The sequence below is a fragment of the Anopheles bellator genome, chromosome 1 (assembly GCF_943735745.2).
Source record: "Anopheles bellator chromosome 1, idAnoBellAS_SP24_06.2, whole genome shotgun sequence".
Lineage (NCBI taxonomy): Eukaryota > Metazoa > Arthropoda > Insecta > Diptera > Culicidae > Anopheles > Anopheles bellator.
The window spans coordinates 41,491,772-41,503,475 of NC_071285.1; the positions used below are offsets into that span (position 1 = coordinate 41,491,772).

General features: G+C 49.2%; 2 protein-coding genes across 2 annotated transcripts; one reads left to right on the plus strand and one right to left on the minus strand.

The window, feature by feature from the left end:
* Nucleotides 1-496: 496 nt before the first annotated feature.
* Nucleotides 497-6,310, plus strand: LOC131216524 (Y-box-binding protein 1). The gene has a single exon (XM_058211033.1). It carries the CDS (start codon nucleotides 1,013-1,015, stop codon nucleotides 2,273-2,275), a length of 1,263 nt encoding a protein of 420 aa, XP_058067016.1. The 5' UTR covers nucleotides 497-1,012; the 3' UTR covers nucleotides 2,276-6,310.
* A 373-nt stretch (nucleotides 6,311-6,683) lies between these two features.
* Nucleotides 6,684-7,753, minus strand: LOC131216205 (TM2 domain-containing protein almondex). Its single transcript, XM_058210630.1, has 4 exons — nucleotides 7,622-7,753; nucleotides 7,526-7,554; nucleotides 7,400-7,462; nucleotides 6,684-7,333 (listed from the first exon to the last, which is right to left on the minus strand). Exons 1-4 carry the CDS (start codon nucleotides 7,716-7,718, stop codon nucleotides 6,770-6,772), a joined length of 753 nt encoding a protein of 250 aa, XP_058066613.1. The 5' UTR covers nucleotides 7,719-7,753; the 3' UTR covers nucleotides 6,684-6,769.
* Nucleotides 7,754-11,704: the final 3,951 nt, after the last annotated feature.

Below are 11,704 nucleotides of genomic sequence, written 5' to 3' on the forward strand. Positions count from 1 at the left end.
GAACAACCGCATTCTTGAAATATTTTGCATTTATTACTCAATTTATTTACCGCAAGGTAGCGTTCTTTTGCAGGCTAGTTTTATTTATTTCGTGCAACAATCGGTAGGACGAACGAAAACTGTTTTAACGGTCAAATGTACGAATTCGTTCGCCGTCAGGGCACGAACAAGTTCGAACGTGCGAAACCTAATGTCTAATTTAAAACCACCAATGGCGAAATCAACTTTTGCTCTGAAAAACCCCTTCAAGTTAACTTTTAATATGAAACTTAGTTGAAATATATGAATATATGAATATGAAATATGAAAAAATCACTCACCTTTCGTTGTGTGCGTCGCCGTCGATTCGTCAGCGCCCAAATTCGCCTCAGGCGAAAACATTGAACATTGAAAACGTCGGGCGAAGGCGAAAACATTGAACATTGAAAACGTCGGGCTGGGGCGAAAACATTGAGCATTGAACCTTCGAAACGTCGGTGTTTCGAACATGCGGCAGCTGCCTTGGTGAGACGAGAAAAAATGTGACTGTGCTTCTTCGAATGGCGAACTGAAAATTGCAAAATTCACCATCCATTGCATAGTATGACTGTCGCGTTCAACCTTACATCGTAGCAGCAGCAGCAGTGAAACCAGCAGGCCGCGAAAATCGCGCTAAACTGTGTGAACGCCTAACATCCGAGGATTTTTCTTCCAACCCATCCGCAAAGTCATACGGGCCGCCGGGGCAGACAGAAAGAAAGGCAGTGAAAAGCAGGTGGTGCGTGCCTATCGTGTGTGAACACTCGCCAGCGATCCCAGCAACCTGCCCCCGCCGAGCAGCTAGAGCCAAAAATTGGACCATCCAAATCCGGTCGTCGTCGAGTAGCGAGAAGGCAAGGAAAACCCAGCATCAGCCGGCCGCCATTTGCTTGGCTCGAAGAGCAGAAGGAAAAGTCATCGGCGAACGGGACGGAAAAAGGGGTGCATTTGCAAGATCCGGGCCGCGCGAGTTAACTAATTAGCAGACGGCAAAATGGCTGACCAGCAGGCAGCGGGTGTGGTGGAGCAACAGCAGCCAGCGCCGGCCCCGCAACAACAGCAACCGGCTGCCACACAACAACAACCGGCGCCGCAGCAAACCGAGCAGCAACCTCAGCAGCCGCAGCAACAACAATCGCCTGCACAGCAGCAACAACCGCAACAGCAGCAGCAGGGTGGAGGCGACTCGAACCAGAAGGCGGCCGCTGCGGCTGCCGCTGCAGCCCAAACGCAGAAGGAAATCATTGCGACGAAGGTGACCGGCGTAGTGAAATGGTTCAACGTGAAGAGCGGCTACGGGTTCATCAATCGGGGCGACACGCTGGAGGATGTGTTCGTGCACCAGTCGGCCATCGCAAGGAACAACCCGAAGAAAGCGGTCCGCTCGGTCGGCGACGGCGAACAGGTTGAGTTCGATGTAGTGATCGGCGAGAAGGGCAACGAGGCGGCCAATGTAACCGGACCGTCGGGCGACCCGGTCAAGGGCAGCCAGTATGCGGCGGAGAAGCGGCGCGGCTACCGGCACTGGTGGCAGAAGCGCGGTGGTCGCCGCCCGGGAGCACCCCGCTCGAAGGACGGCCAAGCTGAGGGAGGGCACGGTGATGGCCAGCAGCAGGGAGAAGACGAGCAGCCGATCCAGCAGGTGCAGCAACAGAATCAGCAGGGTGGTCAGCAGGGTGGTGGCGGCGGCGGTGGCAGCGGTGGCGTTCAACACAACCAGCAGTCGAACAAGAACCATCAGCATCCACAGCAACACCCGCAGCAGCACCAGCAGGCGCGGCGCTATCGGCCACGCGGTCGCGGAGGGTACAGTTCGTACAATCCTCGCATTGCCCGTGGGGATAGAATGTCGAAGCCGGGTGGCTACGTGCAGGACGGCCGCGTCTACTACGAGATTCCGTGGGATGAAACTCCCCGTGGACAGGGCGCCCCGAGTCGCTTCTTCCGCCGCAACTACCGCAGCGGAGGCCGTGGAGGGGCCATGGGAGGTCCGCCGGGACCGCGCCGCGGTGGCCACCGCCCGAACTATCAGCCCGATTACCAGCAGCAGCACCAACAGAACGACCAGTCCCAAGAGCAGCAGCAGTCGCAGCAACAACAGCAGCAGATGGTGCCACGTCGCGGCGGTGGCATTCAGGGACGGGGCGGTGCTCGCGGTCGGTTCCCGCGCCGTGGACGTAATCCGCAGCGCCCGCGTTACGATGCGAACATTAACAACACCGCCGTGCAGAACACGACTACCGAAAGCGCGGCATAAGTGCGCCGTGCTTGAAGGTTATGTCTGTGCTCTCCTGTTCACCGGTCAACACCACCTAGTAGGCGATGCGGCGAAGGATCAAGATCTGTCCTTCGCTATTCGACCACAGCAAACCTACGACCGGTGGACAGTGATGGACACAGACACGCACGATCATCACCGAAGAGAAGAAACAGTGGAAAAGGATATCCCGCGGGCTACAGAAGAACATTGCGCCGCTAGCATACACCGAGCTCTCGAATCCTCCTAAGAATAGAGAGAGAGAGGGCGCAAGGAAAACCATCTATCGCAAATGAAAATCACTCCAGCAAAACCGAGGAAATCCAAGGAACCAGAATATGCATCGAGCGACGAACACCGTTCGCCTTCACCATCATTCTGCTAGCACAGGATCGAAACATCCGGATCCTGGCAAGGGGAGCATCCACGCACGTAAGTACCGTACGATTTGCGTTTCATCGTGTTCGCCGCCATACCGACTGAGCCGGCCGCGTGTGTGTTTAGATGCGTACGAAAAAGATCTGTGTGTTTCAGTTGAAACCGCACGTTGATCACGAGGAAAATGGAAAAGCCCCACAGTCGCGTCAACTGCAATGGAAAACCCGAACCATACGGACGTATCTCATTTTCGCGGCTCGGTGTTTGTGGGAAAATGGAGTAAAATGTAGAGGAGTGAGGGCCAGTAAAGAAGCAGAAGTTCGGCCCAAGCGCAAGGTAGTAGATAGCAGAAGAATGAGCGAGAGCGAGCAGGAGAGGAATATTAACAGCAAGAGAGAGGACGTGTTTCACTGAAGAATAGTAACGATTTAATAATAATACACATTGCATTGATTACAACCAATATGAAATGAAACGATAATCCTTTATTATAACACAAGAAGCAAGCAAACAAACAAAAAAACACGCAAACAAGTAAAACCCCAACCAAAAGCGCCGCAACCCATTCAGAAGAAGCGATTCGATAGAGGGGTATGATCTTGGAAGCCAATTTCAGGCCGAAAAACCGTTTCCCTCGACAACAAAAAAACCGTGAAGCAGGAGGTCTCGTGGAGAAGATTTTGGCAAAAGAAGGTATGGGCAAACAAGAACTGCCCTATCTTATCACGAAAGGTGGGATTAATTGAAGCGAGTCCAACTACATTGCTGTCCCCGTTGGCTCTGCATCGGCACGTAGCGTCGATAATGAAGCGCAAGCTTGAAAGACAGCAGAGGGCCCCAGCGGCAGCATATAATAGCACGGTAACCGCAGCCACAGCAAACCACCGCAAGGATGGAGCTGACGGTGCTTGGCAGAAGGAGTGAGTGTATTACATATGACACTAATATACTAAGTACACCCGGGGTGTAGGCCCACGATCCTCGATTGAACAGTTTGGGTCAGTAGTAAGCGTGAGTACGAGTTTTGAGTAATAACCACAAGTTTTCTGAAGTTTTTCTTTGTTTTCTAACAAGCGTAGACAGACCGGTTGCGCCGGAGCACACCAAGGTGTGCTCACGCGCCTCCTGGCTGACACCGGGGCAGAATACGGAAGCGGAGGTGTGGGCAAAAGGAGGGAGGAAACGGGCGCACAGACAGGCCGGAAGTTCCGCTCGCTGTTCAAAACATGCGCTGAATGGCAATGCTTTAGAAGGGATGTGAATACAGCTCCATCGCTCTTTGGCAGATAAAACGGTAACGATAAGACGCGAGATAGAGAGAAAAAGGAGATATACGAAAGAGTTGAGTTATCTTAGGTCCATCGTTGTTTTTTTTCTTTTGCCACCCCTTTCTAGAGCACCATTTTGCGGCACGTTCGTTTGGCCTTGTTTTTGTTTTGAACTTTTAACAAATATTTACTTTATTATTTATGATATTTTATTCCTTGTTCCTTAATTAGCCATCGGCAAAGGCTGAAATGATTTTTAACATATTCGTCCGTTGAACATTTGACTCCTTTTGTGACCCCATGATCAGCGTCCTGCGCACGCACCTCTGCCGGTTTATGTGGGGAGAGAATTCCTATCGGTCGTATCGCGCACCGGTATACCCAAAGTGCACGCGTGTGTGCGCTTTGGAGTCCTTATAGATGTGGACGTGCTGCTGAGTGCCGCTTGTGCACCGTTGCTCGCTGACGGGTTTTAATCGTTCTCGAAAATAGCATCTCACAACTCCCCAAAAATCCGGTGGGGCGGTGGAAAAAAGAAAAGCGAACTCGGTTTCGTGTATTTTTAGCATTTCGTGGAGCCGCACCGGTTGGTCGGTCCCCTGATACTTTACTTTGTTGTGCAGTCAACGGCCAACGGTGCACGGAGAGTGCCGCTCGTTTCGATCTTGAGTAGCGGCACAGCGGCGACCGATCCCGATGTTTGGTAGTACACTTATTGCGCAGAACGACCCGATAGAGTTTCTATGCCCTCTCCCTGCTAAATCATCCGGCCACCAGGAGCGGCCGGCATTTAGATTCTAGGTTGAATTTGTTGCCCTGTTTGTGAACCGCGTTTCCATTGCTTTCTACCATAGATATAGTACCGATTTACTGTAAACGGAGGAGGAAAAATTAATTAATCAAATTTTCAAATTATTGATAAACTACATTTATCGACCGTGTAAGAAGCTCTACAACAAATGAAAAGGATACGGCAAAGGCGAAAATCCCGGGCCTGTGTTCGGTGCAAGAAGCATAGCGCCGTACACCAAAGGCCCGCTTCAGCGTTCCTCCGGATGAAGGAATGGGGCTTCGGGATTTGAGAACGCACTGATGGTAACAGGAAATACGAAGAAAGGAGTAACATCGGTATAACATTTAATGTTTTATTCTCTGGATATTGCCGTACACAACATAAAAATGAAACCAATAGTTTTAACACACTTGACCCATGGCGGATAACTTATCTGTTTCAGCAATTTCACAATGAATAATAGACATACAAACACGAAAATGAGACGAAGAAAAGTCAAATATGAAGCGGACAACAACATATTCAAACGAAGTAACAACTACAAAAACTTGGGAATGAGCTGAGAAATAGTAATACAAGGCAAAAGGAATGATTAAAAGGCAAACAAAAGCTATTGAGAAACTCTTAAGTAAGGAATCCATAAAAACCAACAACACAATGTACTAGTTATAATATGCGTGACCGGCTGAGAGGAGGAGTAAAGGAGAGCGGTGTCGCCAAGCAAAGTAAACTCTAAAAGCACCTATAAAACTGGGGAACACGGTTTGTCTGTGCGAATCGAGGACGAGCTAGAGGGCAGAGAATGCGTGAGGGAGCGAAGAGAGGGCCTGGAACGGAAAAAGGGACACTATTATGAATAACAGTAACGATATTAATAACAATAATGCAATGTAGTGTGAACGCCACTTAGAGAAGAAGCATGGACGTACTTGATCCATAGAAAGAGAAAGAGAGAGAGAGTCACTTTATGTGTGGTTTAAAACCAGAAACAAGACACAAAACACCCAATACCCAACCATAAATGGCCGAAATGGATGATGGTGTGGTTTGAACATCGTAAGAACATAAGTGAACACGTTTAAAGTAAAAACCACACACAATAACACACGTAGAAAAAAGCAGTCAATAAGACCCATTTAGTAATGTTTAAGCATGATCAAGCAACGTTAAAAGAAGCAAAAGCAAACAATACACACACACGCGATAACACGCGGTCGGCGGCAGTAGAACCTCGGGAGTGAAATCACAAATCCATTGCTGGAGTGCCAAAAGCATAAGATCCCAACCAACGATGCTTTTAAGGAGGATTCGAGAAGCGAGATGAGATAAACGACCATCAAATCAGTAGGGCGATTGTAAACCAAACGGCAGCAGCCACCAACAACAACAGCAGCAAAGATGACGCTAGAATGTTTCTTGTAGTCGATGGCGCGACACGATCAAACCATCGGCTCTCTCCTAGAAACACTCGCACGGGAGAGAAGATGGTGCGCTACTGACTACGCAAGTGAAGAACAACGGAAACAATGTCGAAACTTGTGAAACATAACCCAGAAAAAAGACGAGAAAAAGTAATAAAAAAATCGAAAAATTTTGCAAAACCATTGGCTGTATCGACTTTTTCCTTCTGGAAGCTTCTTTGGAAATCTTACCATTAACCAGCCACCGGTCCACAGGCCATGCAATGTGATACTCAATGACCGAAGTACCGAGCAGCCAGGGCCTCCGTTGCCCAATACACCTCTACCACCAAGAATATTCGAACAGCCATTCGTCAAGTAAAGAATTACAAAGCATCGACGGTATTGTAACCGATTTCGTAAAAGGCGGAGGATAGGTAGTGTCGAACGAGATTAATCAAATCATAGCTTGGCTCAAAATCAAATCGACTGGATCGATCTTGGCATCATGAAGCTCCAGGCAGTCTGGTAGCAACTATAGGTGCATAATGCAGACATGGATTCGGTCAATACTAATATATTTCTCATTCTAACACGTATCACAATTTTTGTTTCACGATAAACTTTCTGCCACAGAACACGTCCTGTCCTGGCCCTATATGTAGAGCGAGCCATCGGCCGGGCCGAGATAGTGCAGCGAGATCAGTAGTACATCGATCAACGTCCAAACGCCCAGTCCACCGAAGCTGAACAGCTTACCGATGCCCTCCTGCCAGTGGCCCAAAAAGAACCGGTCCACCCCGAAGCCACCGAGCGTGATGCTGAGCATGAGCGTCGTCGACCATCGGTAGCCCTGAGTCCAGTTGCAGGGCACCTTTTTCGTGAACGTCCTGTGGCCCATACACAGTATCTCCGGGTGTACGGTGCAGTTCGTTTTGAACTGGGAATCGATCGAGTTGCAGCCCCCCTTCTGCTCACAGCTCTGCTCCCAGCGTTCGGTTTGGTAACAGTACCGGCACACCATCGGTCGTTTGATTTCGCCCTGCCCGTTCGGCGCCCAGTCCATGTGGCAATTCACGGCCGCCTTCGGGACGCAGCTAACGATCACCTCGGACCCGTACAGACACTGCGGCACGTAGGTGCACTGCAGACAGGAGTTGGGCAAATCGGTACATAGTGTGTCATTCGGGCAGTGACTCGTATCGCTGGATGCTTTCGCCTACGGAATGCAAATAATGAATCTGGTTGGTTGGTTCCCTGTGCGCTCGGGACAAAGGAAGCTTACGCCAGAGTTGATGGTGACGGCGGCCCGGTCCGTGTCCGAACTGGTTTTCTCTAGCTTTGTCGGCTAAAATAAAGCAGAAGGATAGAGAACCCCAAAACACATATTGAACTGTAAATCGCTACTTACAGTTACCTCAGGATTGTTGGAATTTACAGCTGCAGAAAAAGAAAGAAAAGCGCAAATGAAGGAATCGTCGGGGGGGTGGCAGTTGGCTTGACTCACATGACTGCGTGATGCGAATGTGCGACAAAATCATTGACATCATCAAAAATACGACCGATTTCCAGTTCAGCCGTACGCACCGGCCGTGGAAAAACATTTTGTTGCGAGCAAATCACCAATTCCGGATTGTTGTTTGACATCGGTTTGTTGATGTTTTTCGACTTTATTTTCCTATTCTTTTGGCTCGGTTTGACAGCTTGTTTGTGCACAGTGGGCGCGATTACATTATATTACATTACAGACATTATTTTCGTGTAAAAAACCATGGTAACTGTGCAGAGTGCTGCAACTTTAAGCTGAATTGATAAATAACATTAAAATGCTCAGAAACCGGAACAGAGCGTAGAGAATTGAACCAAGGACCAAGTATTGCAATATTGCGGCAAGCGTTACGCACGTTACGCACTTGGCTCGAAGGGCAGACGAAGCGCAAATCGGAGCATAGAAATGTCAAAGCGTTTATGCTTCGTGTGGCAGCAAAAAATATAACTGAAATGTTGAACGTATTTACATTCGTGTTTTCGGTCCGAGAAAATAGAAATCGAAGAAGTTAGTTGATTTCTGAATATTTTTTTCTGTTTTTCTAGATTTTGTCGCTGTACCAGCAAATAAGAACTTACATAGGATGTAAACAAAGCGTTTTTACGTGTCTGCTGAGGCACAAACGTTTTCACATAAGCGCAAACAATTTGGCATTTATCTGGAATGTCCAATCGAGTGTTTGCGCTTTGTGTGGCACCCCAACGGGAGGGGGTTGATCAGGTTCGTCATCAGGTTCGAAGTTTCAAAGTTAGGTTAAAAATCTTAGTCGGCTGTCAGAAAATGCAGAGAAAAAAATTTAAAATGTCCAAACTCGTCGTGCGGTTGTGTTGTGTTTCGTCGTTCGGTCTGTAATTTCGCTGGAAAGTTTGTTGCTGTGATTCTGTGATCGGCTGAGCTGCACAGAAATGCATTTGTGGTGGGTGTGCTGGTAAAGCCAAAGGACCTTTGCCCTTGCCCAAAGGAGCGCACCGCAGTGGGTGTTTGACCGTGTGTTGCGTGCGGCGCAGTGTGTAAGTTTTGCAATGTTTATTTTTGCGTGTGCGACCGTCAAACAAAACAAGCGAGAGACGCAGGAAAAGTGCAAGAAAAGCAGAACGGCGAAGGAAAAATCTTCAGTCTGTGGCGCAGTTCAGGCACACCCCAGCAAAGACCGGCAACTACGGCCGATACGGGGGGTCCGATGCTCGGCGTGAGGCTTTCTTCGTATCCCCAGAAAGACCTTTCTTCCAACACCGAAGGCCGACCAGCTGAACGGCGAGGCTCGAAGCACGCAATCCTGGTGCCTTTCGAGACGAGTTCGAGAGGACGAGACAGAGGACCAGCTCTTTGTTGTGACGACAACAGCAACGACGACGACGACAAAATTGAAGAGAAAAATAAATAGGAGCACCTCGATACCGCAGGCGTACGGTGCAGGACGGGAGGTGTCCTTTGTCGCAGGAAAAGGAAGCTAGTTGCACTAACTCCTTTCGCTCCGTTGTAGGCCTTTGGGGAGTGGTGATTCACCTGCTTTCGGCGTTCGCGTTGCACTGGATATTGTTGTTTGTGCTGCCGTCTCTTCGGTCTCAGCAGGCGTCTGCTGCCCCACAGTGATGCAGTCCCCCCAAATGGGAGCACAATCCCAAGTTCCCGTTACAAGCGATAATAATCTTCCCCCTGGCGGTGCGAGATGATGTCATTTTTCGGCTTCGGGAAAACACATCGATTTTAAGACCTTTCCCTCCCGTGGGACAGGTTGGGCCCGGCTGTGTGTATGAGTGCGTAGTATGTTGCCCACCGTGACGACGACAACGGCAACGAGGAAAAGCCGGAAAACTGTTCGCCAACAACCACTGCTACTGTCAAACGCAGTGAAATTAAGGAAAAACGGAAATCGAAAGCAGATCGGTGCTCGGGGCACACCCAATTTCTTCCGGTGGATCGAATGCAAATTTGCGATGCTTTAGATCGGGCATTTTCCTTTATTTTTAGTTTCGCACTCTTTCCCGAAAGGGGCTGTTCGCTTCCGGTTTCGCTAAACAAGCCGACCAAGCGCGAAATTTCCCCCCCGCCACCTAGGCGTTAGGCTCAAGGCAGGGATTGGGTGTTCCGCGTTTGAAAAATCGATCGAAAAGCGATTGCCGGTAGGTCGATCGTGGATGGTTTTCCCTTTCTTCGCCCGACGAACTCGCGATTTGTTGTGATTAATGTTATAATTTTTTTCTTCAAGAAAAGTGAACTGTGATAGAAAATCCAACGAATGGAAATGGAAATAAGTGAAATGAAAGCCAAGTGAAGATTGAAGTGCAGAGCAGCCCCTGCTGCATACTTGAGCGCGTAATACACCCTTTGGCCCATCCGGCGGAGGAGTATCTGGAGTGTGCGATTGAAATTGTGTGTGTGGTGTGGTGCAAATTTTAATCGCACACTACTCATCAAAGTCAGCTGGGCATCGCAAATCGATCGCTCGCACGTTGCTGCAAACAATAGAGGACGACGGCGGGCCGCGCCCCCGACTGTGCAACTTTCGCTGCGCCAAGTTTAGGAAAATTATACAAAAGGTACGTGCAGCAGGGAAGAAGGAAGCTGCCAACTGGCCACTACACTTCCCGGTGGCGATGTTAATTATTTTCTCCGTTTTTTGTTTTCGAACGCCAATCAGCTTTCGATGCTCACGGCCGGGGTTTGTTTCGCTGAGGTGTTCCCCGTTTTCCCTGTGGGTACTTTGCTTGGGGGGCATCGATTTCCATTTCGTGGCAAACAATTTGATGCAACCATTTGACCCAAGTAATGGTTATCAAATTTGTTTCCTTGCGTTTCAGTTCTTATCACTTTTTTGTACACCTCAAGATGTTTTTTATGTTACTGTTCAAAATGTCGTTAGTTCAAAAGAAAGGTGTCACATTGATGCAGGCATCCGCGTATGCGCCACCCTTCATCGAGTCGAGTTTATCCACGCCGGGGCCTTCACTGGCATTACATTTAAATATTCAGCAGCTCCTTGCTTACGGTACCACTAAAATGGGGGCCAGAGGCCCCGGTACACGTCGGGTGCCAGGCACAATCTCCAGGCTTAAACCGGTCTCGTGAAGCTGGTTTTTGAAATCCGCAATCGAACGCGTTCCACGGAAACGAAGCCCAAAAACCGGCCGGAACCATTTTGCCCGAGCAGTCCGATCAGCCCTTCCGTGTGCGCGTGTGTATTACCACCCCTCGTACATTTCACCTTATGCTTGAAACTGCATGCCTTCCGCGAACCGTCCCCCGCGGTTGATTGCGCATCGCCTTGACCTTCGGAAGCGCGGCGTCGGTGGGCGGTGTTGTGTTTCTTGCGTTCAACTCTCTCTTGCTCTCTTACCGTAATTCCGTAATACCGGTCACACGGATCGGGGTGAAATGGATGGCCGGTGAGGGGCGAACGCCTAATGCCGCGATGGATTTGTGAACGATACGAACGAACGATTTTAGGTCATGCTTGTCACGGCTATAAAAACGGGCTCAGGCACTCTGCCGCTCCGCTGGTCTCTGCGGGTGTTTTATACCGCCAGCGGGAATTCTTTGCATTCCTCGTACGGTATTTCGTGGCAGAGGGACCCTGCAACGCGGTAATTATTATTTATGCTGCTCCGCGTGCGTAGAGGGAAGCTATGAAGCACGTATTTACGAGTGTCATGATACGTAGCGTCGATTGCCCGTGGGGAGTCCAAATTCGGTGGCCAGTAATGTTCCTGGAGGAAGCCGGCTAGTGCTGTTATGCGCTGGTGGATGAACAAAAAGTTCTATTCTAAGAAGTTTCATCAAGTCCAGAAAAGCTAAAGAATACGGTTTTTAAAACTTTTGTATGGACTTGTGTAATCTGCTTCACAAACTCGTTTGCATCCATAATGACATAATTGAGATCGGATTAAGTTTGTGATCCTTCCAACGCACGCGTTACCACAATTGATTGGACGTTCCCGTCAGATTAGACTCTTTACTGTTTCTGGTTTCACTTAAAAAAGAATTAAAATGGGAGACGAACGGTGGACCGCGCCGAAAATGGGCTCCCATTAGCCTAATTTG